Source organism: Polypterus senegalus, chromosome 9, assembly GCF_016835505.1.
Source record: "Polypterus senegalus isolate Bchr_013 chromosome 9, ASM1683550v1, whole genome shotgun sequence".
Lineage (NCBI taxonomy): Eukaryota > Metazoa > Chordata > Cladistia > Polypteriformes > Polypteridae > Polypterus > Polypterus senegalus.
This window is the reverse complement of record NC_053162.1, coordinates 28,305,897-28,320,497: the sequence shown is the minus strand read 5'-3', so window position 1 is coordinate 28,320,497 and position 14,601 is coordinate 28,305,897. Positions and strand designations below refer to the sequence as shown.

The following is a 14,601-nucleotide window of genomic DNA, read 5'->3' as shown; positions in this document are numbered from 1 at the left end:
GCGGCCGCGAGGCATCCTGGATGTGTAATGCGTGAGGAATGGATAGGAAACGAGAGAGCAGCTAAGCGTCCAAGCTTTGCAGATCGACTAATTTCGTTGCAAGACAGAATTTCTATGCTTTCCTCTATTGCCGTGGAACACCAACAACGAGAACAGGAAACTCAGAAGCGTCTTTACGATAGGCGCAGCAAGCTCCGTGAGTTCAAACCTGGCGATCGTGTTTTGGTACTGGTTCCCTCGGATCCACACAAATTCTTAGCTAAATGGCAGGGCCCGCCATTATTGAGGAGCGTATGAGTCCGGTAAATTACAAGGTTAGAATACCGGGCCGGCGCAAACCATTCCAGATTTTACACATTAACCTCTTGAAGGAATGGCACGACCGACAAGAGGTTAACACTTCCTTGGCTGCTGTTTCTCAGTCCGATGTTACCATTGGTAACGATCTTACTGACACGCAAAAGACAGAACTGTTATCTTTGATAGAACGGAACACTGATGTCTTTTCAGATTTACCAGGCAAGACTAACATTACAAAACATAAAATTACCACTGCACCTGATGTTGCGTACAGATGCGGCCGTTCGGATACCGAGCGCCGTGAAATATTGTGCGAAGAGGTAAAAAGATGCTGACACTGGGTGTAATTCGTGAAAGTAAAGTGACTGGTGCAGCCCAGTCGTATTAGTCCCAAAGCAAGGCGGTTCGGTTCTGTATCGATTTCAGGCGCTTGAATAAGGTCTCTAAATTCGATGCTTATCCCATGCCCGTGTCGATGAACTGTTGGAAAAACTGGGTCAGGCGAGCTATATCTCCACGCTAGATCTCACGAAGGCTATTGGCAGGTGCCTTTAGAGGCTAGCAGTTGTGAGAAAACGGCATTTGCGACTCTGACGGACTCTATGAATTTACAAGACTCCCGTTTGGTCTTCACGGGGCACCTCTAACTTTTCAGCGTATGATGGATCAGATCCTACGTCCTCACTCTGAATATGCTGGGGCATACCTTGACGATGTCGTGATTTTTAGCAATGATTGGAAAACACACTTAGAGCGCTTCAAGCCGTTCTTGAAAGCTTGAGACAGGCTGGCCTTACTGCTAACCCTAAGAAATGTAAACTAGGCATGTCGAGACTCATTACTTAGGCTATTCTATGGGCAAGGGTTTACTTAGGCCACAGTTAAGGAAAATAGAAGAAATGCTTGTTTACCCGAGACCTGAGACACAGAAACAAGTACGCGCCTTTTTGGGACTCGCTGGTTACTACAGAAAATTCATTCCAAATTTTGCACATAGAGCTGCTCCTCTTACAGAACTTACTAGAGGCAGAAAAAAACCGACCTGTCCTGTGGACAGAAAATTGAAACGTTCTTTCAACGATTTAAAAAGCATTGTCTTCTTACCCGGTTCTAAGGAACCCGGATTTCTAAAAGATTTTATCTTGCAAACAGGCGCAAGTGCATTTGGTGTGGCGCAGTCCTGTCACAAATTTTTGATGGAGAAGAACATCCAATCACATATTTGAGTAGGAAATTACTTCCTAGGGAACGCAATTATTCTACAATTGAGAAAGAATGCTTGGCAATTAAGTGGGCTGTGGAAGCGCTTCACTATTACTTGTGGGGACGAAACTTCACTTCACACTCTTGTCTAATGAGATGGTTTCTGGGTTTACAACCTTACAGTTTCACAGTAAAGCACCGACCAGGTTCTGAACACGTCAACGCAGACGTGTTATCACGACTAAATGAACCTAGTACAGAGAGTCGCTTGATTCACAGGAATGTGAATAAAGCTGAGGGAGGGTGTGAGCTGGAGGGCTGATCGCACCCCAAATAGAGACAGGCGCCCTGGGAAAACCACAAACCCTGAAACACTGACTACACATTGCTCCTTATCCTTGCACTATAGCGCGTAATACAAGCCTCAGCGGTACTCCGCCGACTTATAAGCCTTGCGCAGCGCCTGTCAGTTTGGAAATTGATTGTTTGCTTTTATCTCTCTCTGCTCCTAGCGGAACTGTTATATCTGACTTGTCATGGAGCACGTTTAAGCTCATGTGTTTGCGGTGTCTGAATAAAAATCCTTCTTTTTTTTCTACGACCTTCTGTGTCTCTGTGACCCAAGCGTGACAAGATATATATATATATATATATATATATATATATATATATATATATATATATATATATATATATATATATATATATAATATATTAATGACCTCCAAAAGAGCTGAGACTTTTGATATCATGAGCGTGTCTGCAAAACTGTGGTCTCCTGCCCTGCAAAAGTCGAGCAGCCAGCGCGTGCATAGCTGTGCGGCCTTTGAGACGCTGACTGCGCTTTTGCCTTAAGTCAAAGTGAGCACTTTTAATTTTTTTCATCCTCCCCCTGTGCTATAGCCCAGACAAGTGCAAACACGGGACCCCTTTTCTACACCACAGCAAAATAATATTAAGGCGATTCACACTTTCTTTTGCACATATCGATTATGAGGTTCTCACCCCAGATTATGAAGACACGCACACGAGTGGAGGACTGACACTGCCATCACAGCCGATTAATGGCGAGGACATCTCACCAGTCTACACAAGACCCACGCGACTGTCCCAAAAGCGATCATAGCGTCAGCGAACACATCTCTATACTATATAAAAGAAAAAGGCAACTTTCCTTTCTTTACACCTTTTTTCCTTTTATCCCAAACAAAAGCCTTTCTCGCTTAACACTGCAGAGGACACAAAACTAATTTTCTTTAAATGCGGTAAGGCACATTACCAGAGGCACAAATTTGAGCGTTCACATAGAAAATGTAATTTCTATACCACAGCCGTCGTGTAGCGCCTTTCAAAAAGGGATCTACTACCGAGATTATCCATATATATTTTAGCTGCTGTTAGTTACTTACCTGTTGTGTTACACAGTCTTTAAAATGTAGTTTACCCTTAACCACTCCAGTAGTGCTCAATGTACCTGTACTTCTTAAAGCGTTAATGTTTTACTGTTTAATAACTTATAGACTATATTTTATTATTTCTCCCTTGCACTCAGTGACCAAAGCTATACACACACATATATAAAAGCTATACACACAAGTATATGTATGTGTATATATATGTATGTATGTGTATATGCATATATATATATATATATATATATATATATATACACACACACACACCCCTATCTACATATATATATATATATATATATACACACACACACACATACGTACGTACATACATACACACATATATATAATTTGTGTGTGTGTATGTATGTGTGTGTATATATGATGTAGATAGGTATGTATATCTATACTAATAAAAGGCAAAGCCCTCACTCACTCACTCACTCACTCACTGACTCATCACTAATTCTCCAACTTCCCGTGTAGGTAGAAGGCTGAAATTTGGCAGGCTTATTCCTTACAGCTTACTTACAAAAGTTGGGCAGGTTTCATTTCGAAATTCTACGCGTAAGGGTCATAACTGGAACCTATTTTTCTACATATAATGTAATGGAGTTGAGTTAGAGATGGCGTGGGGGAGTTTAGTGTGACATCATCACGCCTCCTCGTAAATGCGTAGAGAACAAGGAAGAACTCCAAACAGCGATGAGCACAAAACGCCATTTCACAATTGAGAAGGCAGAAAAACATTATGAAGCAAATGATGCATACAAGCATATTCATAAGTACAGCTACTGCGGAAACAAAGCACGGCGTGAACCGTAAGTTTATATTAAATTAAGTTCATAGGCTACCACTAGCGTTTGTAATTTAGTGCCTGCCCATATAAGGCCGTCCATCAGCGGCAATCCAATACAAACACTGCCGGTAAATATTCACGTGTGAAGGACTGTGCTTATGCAGAGGAAGATGAGATGGTCAGGGTGGTGTTTGGCACAGACTCATTGAAACTGCGAGAGAAACTTTTAAGTACGGGTCTTAGCTGACATTACACGAGATGGCACCAGCACAGCTGGGAACCTTCGATGCAAGAACACCAAGCGGCTCACGTGAACTGACGCAGTGCACAGACAAAAAGCAACAGTTCCAAAGAGTGCTGAACAAAAACCGAATTACACAATTGAGAAGGCAGCAGAAAAATATGACGCGTCTGATACATACAATCATATTCATAAGTGCGCTACTGCGGAAACAAAGCACACGGTGGAAAAAGTGAATGTCCCGCTAAAGGAAGACAGTGTAAAAAACCCGTGCATGCAGTTTGTCACATCTCAGATAAAGAGGAAGACGAGCTGTTTATTGATGCAGTAAGAAACTAATCGATGAATGAAACCTCTTATCTTTACAACGATTGACAAACACGGAATGTAACTTGAACACAACACATCGCATACAAATCGACCCTGATTGAAACAAATAATGATAATCAAATCCTTGATGACAGCAACATTCAATAACACTCACAAAACAATTACTGTATATTGACAATCATGTTAAGTTATTTTTAAAATGTTCTCTTTTCTTTTTCATAACTTCTACTTCTCCACTGCGATACGCGGGTATATATATATAAATGTATATATATACCCCGATCTACAGTACATACTCTCACATAGACAAGCCACACCCTGTGGCGCAATTGTAGAGTCTTCGTCTCTAATGCCGAAATTGAGGTTCGATTCGAGAGGGATGCACTGAGTATGTATGCGTGCTACCCGATTCATTTTACCTTCGCATCTCCTTGGTTTTGGACGTATGAAAAAATATTCGGTTAACTCATGTTACGTTATTTTTAAAATGTTTCCCTTTATTAGCACAAGCACAGCTGAGAAGCTTCCATGCATGTACTCCATAACGCGTTAAAAAAATAACGCATTTAATCACACTTTCAATTCCAAGCAAACGGGAACTTTTTGTCAATGCATGATTTCCTGGTACATCCATTACACTGATGCACACATCACAGCTACAATAATGTTAGAGTCGGAATAAAGCGCGTTCCTACGACTGATCATTTCGCTACCGAGCGAAGCCTTGATAAAAGCATGGTTTTGTGCACACTGAAAAGCAAGCAAAATTAGATGTATTACAGAAAGCGGACTTTGTGGCTCTTACTGGGGATCATTGGACTTCCGTGACCGTTAGTAATTCTAATTATATCTAATTATAAAATGTTCAATGATCACACTGTTTTAGTCTAATGTACAAAATAATTTTGGCTAATGTTACTCAGAGTTTAAAGATTAAGTTGGTCAAATTACCTTTTATGTTTCTGACTTATTTTTTTAAGAAGAAAAACTGCACTTTATGTTGAAATTTTGGTTATTATTATTTAAAGACAATACCATTCTGAAAATGTACTTAAAGTACTTAAACTACCACTTTATTTTAAGTCTGCCCAATTTTAACCAGGGATGATATTTTTGTTTCTGTTTTGAATTCAAATGCAGTTTAAAGGCTTTTTTTTTCAGAAATTAAAACAGCCTCAGTTTACAATATTCATGTCCATGTCTATTATTTGATTCTGTCACCCACTAAAACCCTTTTAAATTAAAAAAAACATTTTCGATTTGGGGCAAATTTACGTGTGCGATTACATACGATTAATCAAGATTAATTCTTACACAGCCTCTAATTAATTGGATTAATTTTTTTAATAGAGTCCACCCCTAATATATATATATATGTGGATATATATATGTAGATTTGTATATATATGTGTATATATATATATGTATGTGTGTATATATGTATATATATATAACTGTATATATATGTGTATAGATGTGTATATATATATATTATATATATATATATGTTTATATGTATATATATGTTTATATATGTGTTTGTGTGTGTGTATATATATATATATATATATATATATATATATATATATATGCCAGCAACACTCATATCAATGACAAAACAATTACATTACCAATCATCTTACGTTATTTTTAAAATGTTTGCTTTTCTTTTCATAACTTCTTTAACACACTACTTCTCGCGCTGAAGCGGTATTCTACTGGTATATATATATATATATATATATATATATATATATATATATATATATATATATATATACCCTTTGGGGTGCGAGCAGCTGTTGCTGGGGGTGCCAGAATCCATTGAGGAAGAAAAATGAAAAACATTATTTGTAAAATATTTTAATTTATCTATCCATTCCTAAATAATTAAATGGGCAGGCTATTTCGTATCAGTGCAGTACGCTGCTTGTTAAAACGTATGACTCCTGCTCTTATGTGCACTTAGTGCTGCGTGGGTATTATGAACTATCGTATCTGTTCAAGTTCTGTTTAAATTTTAAATATAAGTAATTTTTATTTAGTCGACAGAAATATGTTTGGTAGGAATGTAAGTTAAATTTAGTCATCATTGCATACATTTTTCTTCACCATAGAAATTTAAAGACTAAATTCAACTTGCATTCCTACCAAAGATATTTCTGTTGACTAAATAGAACCTACTTATATCCAAATAGAACTTGAAAATAAATATTTTTTCGAATCTGATTGCGCATTGTAGAGCGACTTGACGCGCACCACATCGAGCCTGCGAGCTATATTGAGCTGTCGCCTGCCTGCCTCAATAAGTGACCCACGCTTCGCTCTTACTTTTTTACTGTCCATTTAATCTTGGGTAGTCGCAAAAAAATTAGAAAATGGAAGGAGGATTACACTGAGTAAGGCTTTACCAAAACAATTATTGATGGCGAGTAAAGTATCCATTATTCATAAAGCTTCAATTGGTGATCTGTTTTTCTGCGTTAACCTCCTATTTTTTCATACTTCTTCTGAAACTAAGAGTGTGCAAGGGTAAAATGAATCGGGAAGCGCTGATTTATATATATTGAAATAGTTTCAACGTGTTTCACCCTAATTCTGGGCTCATCAGGCGTACACACTCACTGCACCCCCTGTCGGGAATCGAACCTCGGACGTCAGCGCTAGAGGCGAAGCTTTTCGTATTGTGCCACGGCTTGTGGTTCGTTTATTTGACAGTATGTAGATCAGGAGAGATATATATATGTAAGATAACTCCTGTAGCCACAATAAATGCCTTTATTGAATAGACAAACCAGGGTGAACACGTTCCTTTTTACTGCAGCCACAGCCGCGACATCACATAAAAAACATCAATAATAACTCATAGACTTGCAATATTATTTAGGAAAATCGCAACATTTTACTCACGAAAAATTTGGATTATTTGTAAACAAAATCCATCCTCCTCTCTTTCCTCAAAAACAGTTTAATTACTCTGTCGTACGGATTATCCGTGCACTTCGGTTCCATCAAAATATACCTTTCTATCGCATTCGAAGCTAATGCTGAAAGGCGAACCCGCCCTATGGTATTTCTGGCATAAGTTTGAATTCGCTTTAGGGCTGAAAATGTCCGCTCAACAGAAGCCATGTACACAGGAATGCTCACCGCCAAATATACCAATGTGAACGGCTGCCCCATGCTCTCATTCAGATTTTTCAAGGAGATCAGTGGGAGATTTTCTTAAAAAATCATCCATGGCATACATTACAGTCAGTTCTGTTTTTAGCCGAGACAGATCAAAAAGCGCTCCGTGGCTCTTGTGTTAAACTAGAGAAGGCTGCATGCGTGAAATTTTTCTTGTATTCCCGAACTTCTGGGGCTCGAGGAGCGTGACAAACATCAGGTTTTCGTGGTCTTGAAATGTGGTCTGTGTCTGGCAAATATTGTCCAGAATCCTGCCAAGCATCACTCACAAAGTTGAAGTTACGCAGGGGTTGTATATTCTGACAAGACAATGACCCAAAACATAGTTTGAAATCTACAAAGGTATTCATGCAGAGGGAGAAGTACAATGTTCTGGAAAGGCCGTCACAGTCCCCTGACTTGAATATCATCGACAATCTATGGGATGGTTTGAAGCAGGCTGTCCATGCTCGGCAGCCATCAAGTTTAACTGAACTGGAGAGATTTTGTATGGAAGAATGGTCAAAAATACCTCCATCCAGAATTCAGGCACTCATCAAAGGCTATAGGAGACTCAACTAAGTATTGATGTAATATCTCTGTTGAGGTGCCCAAATTTATGCACCTGTCTGATTTTGTTATGATTCATATTGCATATTTTCTGTTAATCCAATAAACTTAATGCCACTGCTGAAATACTACTGTTTCCATAAGGCATATCATATATTAAAAGGAAGTTGCTACTTTGAAAGCTCAGCCAATGATAAACAAAAATCCAAAGAATTAAGAGGGGCTCCCAAACTTTTTCATGACTATATATATATTTATTTTTGTGTGTGTGTGTTGCCTTCATCACTCATGTTTAAAGGAGCATCATCCTCACAATAGCTATAGTAACAGGGGTCCTTGGGATGTGTTCTCTACTCTGGATTTGAGTTCTTACCAATTCCTTGCTCAGCTGTTAAACAAAGAGTCATCTTCTATGGAGCTTTCCTATGTTCCAGTTTGTATTCAGTGCCATCCAAATGACAAATACATTCTAAGCGTGGGACGCTTTGCCAGCATAAAGTGATTCTTCCGTCTTTTGTAGCATTGCAATCAATAGTGATTTCTGGTTATATGGTGCTGCCACCACAGATTCTCTGGTCCGTATGCTACATGTTAATGAGTACCATATTTTTTCCTTTTTTTCCCCCCATATAAGACACCAGGAAAATGTCGGCTGTAAATAGAATCTTGCTTAAATTGAATGCTGTGTTCTTTGTTCTCATCAGCCGAGGTGGGAGCTCTGAGCTTTGTTTTTTTCCTTATTATTTCTACCATTGTCGGCTTTCTCTTCAAGAGTTCCTGTCCAAAATTGTGCAAGGTAAAAAGAAAAAAAAAAAAATCTCACGATGTTGTGACCATGGATTACTTGTCATGTCCTGGACAACCCTTGTTTTTTCTCAAGGTCTCCTCCATCATGCTTTGCATATTATTAATAAGTGTAAAATTTTTTTGTTTATTTTAACTCAAAATAAAAGCATAATATGTTCCTTGCAGCTTAAGGAAATGTGTCGGAGAGAGCTAGACAAGGCTGAATCTGAAATCAAAAAGAATGGATCGATTATTGGGGAGTATAAACAGGTTAGTATCATAATAATTTGAAGTTTTTTTAGTATAAAGTTAAAGCTTCCCAGTTCCAAATGACATTTGCCCAGAAATGCAAAATGCATAGAACGTTTTATTTAAATATACATTTTTTTTCTTGTTGACATGCTCACAGTGGACAGATTATTTTTTATTTGTATATTTTTATGAGTATTTTAACATGGCAATGAAGTGCTTTTTCTGGTAAATTAGAACCTAAACTGTGCGTTAAGCGCTGATAATTGCACAGAAGGTGTTGGGTCTAAAAAGTATTGAAAGTAAATGGCTATTGTATAATGTAGGTTTCTTTGTTTCTCAAAACTAGGTGGTATTTGCTGAAAGAGTATTTGGATGTTAACATAAAAATAGGATATTAAGATTGAGTTACAATGTATTTTCTTATTTTATGACAACAAAGTTAGGTTTTTTTTTTTTTTTTCCAGTTTTATTTTTATTTTTTTTTTTTTATTTATTTATTAATTTTATTACAATCAATACATAGCAATCAAGTTTTACAAAAAAAAAAAAATTATGCTAAGAACAGATCGATCCCCACCCTTGAGAGAGAGAGCAAGCCAAACGGTGTAAAATTTAAGGCTTTTAAAAATACCTAAATCAACAAATTCTCTGTGCTTTATAAAATCATTTCAAAATATTACTGATTAGATCCTGCCATGTTTTGAAAAAGTCTGCACAGATCCTCTAACTGAGTATTTGATTTTTCCAATTTTAAATAATATAACACATCAGTTTCCCACTGACTTAAAGAGGAGAGTTTGGGTTCTTCCAGTTTATCAGAATAAGTCTGCGTGCCAACAGTGTAGTGAATGCAATCACAGTTTGTTTGTCTTTCTCCACTTTAAGACCCTCTGGAAGAACCCCAAACACAGCTGTTAATGGGTTAGGAGGGATTGTGAGTCCAAGACTGTCTGAGAGGTAATTAAAATTTTTGTCCAGAATAATGTTAATTTGGAGCAGGCCCAGAACATGTGACCTAGTGAGGCTGGGGCTTGGTTGCAACGTTCGCAGGTTGGATCATGCCCTGGAAACATTTTGGAGAGTTTTAGTCGAGACAGATGTGCTCGATATATAATTTTGAGTTGTATAATTGTATGCTTTGCATATGGAGCTTGAGTGAATTCTCTGCATTGCTACTTTCCACTCCTTTTCTGATATATTAATTGAGAGGTCATTTTCCCAGTGTCCTCTTGGATCTTTGAAAGGAAGGGATTGTAAAAGGATTTTATATATTGTAGAGATGGAGTCTAACTCCTTGAAATTGAGCAATAATTTTTCCAGCGTGGATGAGGGTGCAAGATGAGGAAAATCTGGAAGGTTCTGTTTAACAAAGTTCCTGATTTGAAGATAGTGAAAGAAATTTGTAGCTGGAATGTTAAATTTGGAACGTAATTGTTCATAGGATGCAAAGGCGTTGTCTATATAAAGATCTCTAAGCAAGTTAATTCCAAATTTTTCCAGATATTAAAAACTGCATATGTTTGTGAGGGTTGAAAGAGGTGGTTCTTTTGCAGGGTGCCACAGAAAGAAGCTTCTCCGTCTTAAAATGCTTTCTACATTGGTTCCAGATTCTAAGTGAGTGGAGCACAATTGGGTTATTAGTGTATTGCCGATAGCGTGTGTTTATTGGAGCACAAAGCAAGGAATACAAAGAAGTACTGCAGGATTTTACTTCTATTGCGGTCCATGCCTGTGTATGTTCTTCTATTTGTGTCCAGGTTCTTATCGACTGTATATTTGCGCCCAGTAATAAAACTGGAAGTTAGGTAGAGCCATGCCGCCTTCTGCCTTTTGTCTTTGTAGGGTCGCTCTTTTGATGCGTGGATGTTTAGAATTCCAAATAAATGAGGTTATTGTTGAATCTAATTGCTTAAAGAACGATTTATTAATGTATATTGGTATGTTTTGAAATAAAAAGGAGCTTAGGAAGAATATTCATCTTAACAGTGTTAATTCTTCCAGCTAGTGTGAGATGAAGGGTTGACCATCTATGCAAGTCTTGTTTAATTTTTTCCATACAGGCACGAAATTTTGTTGATAAAGAGCTTTATGTTTACTTGTGATGTTTACCCGAGGTATTTAAACTGTTCTGCAATGATAAAAGGAAGGGTGTCTAATCTAATATTATATGCTTGCGAATTCACGGAAAGAGTACACTTTTATTCAGATTAATTCTGAGACCAGAGAGCTTTTGAAATTCTGTGAGTGCTGCTAAGACTGCAGGCACAGAATTTTCTGGATCCGATATATACAGTACCATGTCATCTGCATATAATGAGATTTTCTGTTCCAGTCCTTCTCTGCTAATCCCCTTTATCTGATCAGTATTTCGACAATGTATTGCCAGTGGTTCAATGGCAATTGCAAACAGCAGTGGTGACAAAGGGCATCCTTGTCTTGTGCCACGTTCTAGTTTAAAGTAGTCTGAGCAAATGTTATTGATGCAAACTGAAGCTTCTGGGTTAGTATACAGTAATTTAATCCATGCACAAATGTTGGGCCAAACCCAAACTTCTCCAAAATAGTAAAAGGTATTTCCATTCAATCATGTCGAATGCTTTTCTGCATCCAATGATAATAATATTTCTGGGGTGTTTGATTTAGTTGGTGAGTATATTACATTAAACAGGCGTCGAAGATTTGAAGATAAGTGTCGGCCCCTAATAAATCCAGTTTGGTCTTGTGATATTATTGAGGGAGCACTTTCTCCATCCTTCTAGCTATGATTTTAGAGAGTATTTTAACGTCGTTATTCAGAAGTGAAATTGGTCTGTATGATGCACATTGTAATAAGTCCTTATTTTGTTTTGGAAAGACAGTGATTAGTGCTTGGCGAAAGGTTTGTGGAAGAGATTGGTTATCTCTGGCTTCTGTAAATGTTGCTAATAGGAGGGGAGCTAGCTGAGCGGAGAATTTCTTGTAAAACTCTGCAGGGTAGCCATCAGGGCCTGCTGCTTTTCCACCTTGGAGTGACTTTATAGCATCCAGTAATTCTGATAATGACAGAGGTTTATCGAGCTCCTCCACACTAATAGCGTCAATTTGTGGTATCTGTAATTTATCCAGAAATGCATTAGATTGTATATTGTCTTCTTTAAACTCAGTAGTATATAGGGATTTATAGTAGTCTCTAAAAGTGCACATTATATTTTTGTGTTCGATGATTTTATCTCCATTCGTGTTAGTAATTACGAGATTGCGTTGCACTTCTTGCTTGTGAATTTGTTGCTAAAAGCTTATTAGCTTTCTCTCCATGTTCATAATAATGATGTCTGGATTTGTAAATTAGTTGTTCGGTTTCTTTAGTTGTCAAGAGGTTTAATTCTGAATGTAGAGCCTGCCTCCTCTTATGTAGAGTCTCGCTTGGTAGTCTGGCATGTTCTTCATCTATTTTAGTAATTTCGCTTTTTATCTCTGCTACTTTCTTCGCGGATTTATTTCTGTGGGAAAGATATGAGATAATCTGTCCTCTTAAGAAGGCCTTAAGAGTTTCCCAGAGTGTTCCTGCAGAGATCTCAGGGGATGTATTTGTCTCTAGAAAGAATTCAATTTGTTTGGATATAAATTCAGTACAATTCTCGTCAGCTAATAGAAGCGGATTGAGGCGCCATCTGGGGTGAGTGTATGGGGCTTAGTAATTTCAGCTCCAAGATCATCGGAGCATGGTCTGAAATAACAATAGCATCGTATTTACAAGATTTAATCTTAGGCAAGAAGTTATTATCTATAAAGAAGTAATCAATCCTTGAGTAGCAATGATGTACTGGTGAGTAGAAAGAATATGTTCTTGAATTTGGGTTTAAAAACCTCCAGGGATCTGATAAGTTGTGATCAGTTATAAACTTTGTAATTATCTTTGCGGTGTTAGTTGCGTTCCCCTGTGGAGGAAGTCTTATCTAAAAGTGGATTTAGAACACAATTAAAGTCCCCAGCCATTATAAGTTTATGAGTGTTCAGATTGGGAATGGATGCAAATAAATTTTGTATAAATTCCTTATCATCAACATTAGGTGCATAAACATTTATCAAAATCATTTTACAGTTAGATAAGTCTCCCATGACCATCACATATCTCCCTTCAGGATCCAATACTACATCTGATGCTACAAATGGTACTGTTCTATGTATGAGAATTCCCACCCCTCTAGTTTTCTTTGTAAAACTAGAATGGAACATTTGGCCAGTCCAGTCTTTTTGCAGCGGAACTGATCCTTACTTAGTAAGTGGGTTTCCTGTAAAAATACTATTTTAGCATTTAGACCTGTTAGGTGAGAAAGTACTTTCTTTCTCTTTAATTCGTGATTCAGGCCTTTAACATTCCAGCTTACGAAGTTAACTGTCCCATCATGGAGACACTGATTCTGAGTTTTGGTGTCATATTATAGTCTTAACTGGAAGTGAAATAGTTTAGGTCTTAATTTCCTATTCCCCCAAGAGTTGTTGCCATGCAGCTTATTATTACGTTGATAGTTATAATTATAAAGATTGAGATGATAGATTAGATATAGATCAAGCCTGCTCTCTTTCTCTTCCCCTTAACCCCCACCCTCCCTTTTTGCCTCCCCAGGTGAGGCTAAAACCCACTTCATGCAGTCCCAGTCCTCTGACATACCCAGAGACAGAGCACGTCCAAAGCACATCAAGCCCCCATCAGTGGCGCTTTAAGGTTAAAAGATAGAGATATCTGTTACCAATATAGTCTTTAAAAGAGGAAAAGAAAGAAAAGAATTTTGCACTTAATATATATATATATATACATATACACATATACATATATATATATATATACATACATACATACATACATATAATCTTCATCAATTTTAGTGCATTAAGATGATATCCCCAGATAATAAACCCAGGTGATGGTGTTAAAGATGTGTCCAAAACAAGCATAACAAGTCTTAATGCAGTAATAGCAATAACAGCAAACCAAGGGTATGATATTGAACAGTCTCATTTAGGGTACACATGAAATAATTAGAAAAGAAAAAAGAGGAGGAAAACGTAATTAAGCACAATAAAACATAAACATTTAGCCCTAGTAATACTAAGTAATGATAAGTAATAAGTAAGTAATAATAATATAAGAATATGAGAATATATGCTGATAAAAACCCGTATTTTAAAACAAATAGATCAGACAGTAGATTATTAATCCTAGCTTTATCATTTACCGCCATGACTCACAATTATGTATCAGAATAGTCCCGGGATCAGCTTTCTTAACTCGTTTTCTGCCTCCTCCTTGCTAGCGAAAACATAGAAATGACCCTGCCATTCCACTTTCAGTTTTGCGGATACAGGAGGCCGTATTTGACATTGGCTTGCCGTAGCGCTGTTTAATATTATAGAAGGCGGCGTTTGATAGCTGTTGCTGGAGAGAAGTCAGGGAAGGCGAATGTGGCAATCTTCATATATAATATCTTCCTTTTTTTCCTGAGGAGTTCCATCACCTCTAACTTAAATGATAATCGTTCAAAGCGGACTATAAAAGATCT

General features: G+C 37.5%; 1 protein-coding gene across 3 annotated transcripts in view; it reads left to right on the top strand.

The window, feature by feature from the left end:
- Positions 1-14,601, top strand: part of LOC120535158 (rab GTPase-activating protein 1) — a 243,125-nt gene that overhangs the window by 213,816 nt on the left and 14,708 nt on the right. For all 3 annotated transcript variants that reach the window (XM_039762787.1, XM_039762786.1, XM_039762788.1), the window contains one exon: positions 8,996-9,079. In XM_039762787.1, the coding sequence (XP_039618721.1) occupies positions 8,996-9,079 (84 nt within the window). The remainder of the gene's footprint in view (positions 1-8,995; positions 9,080-14,601) is intronic.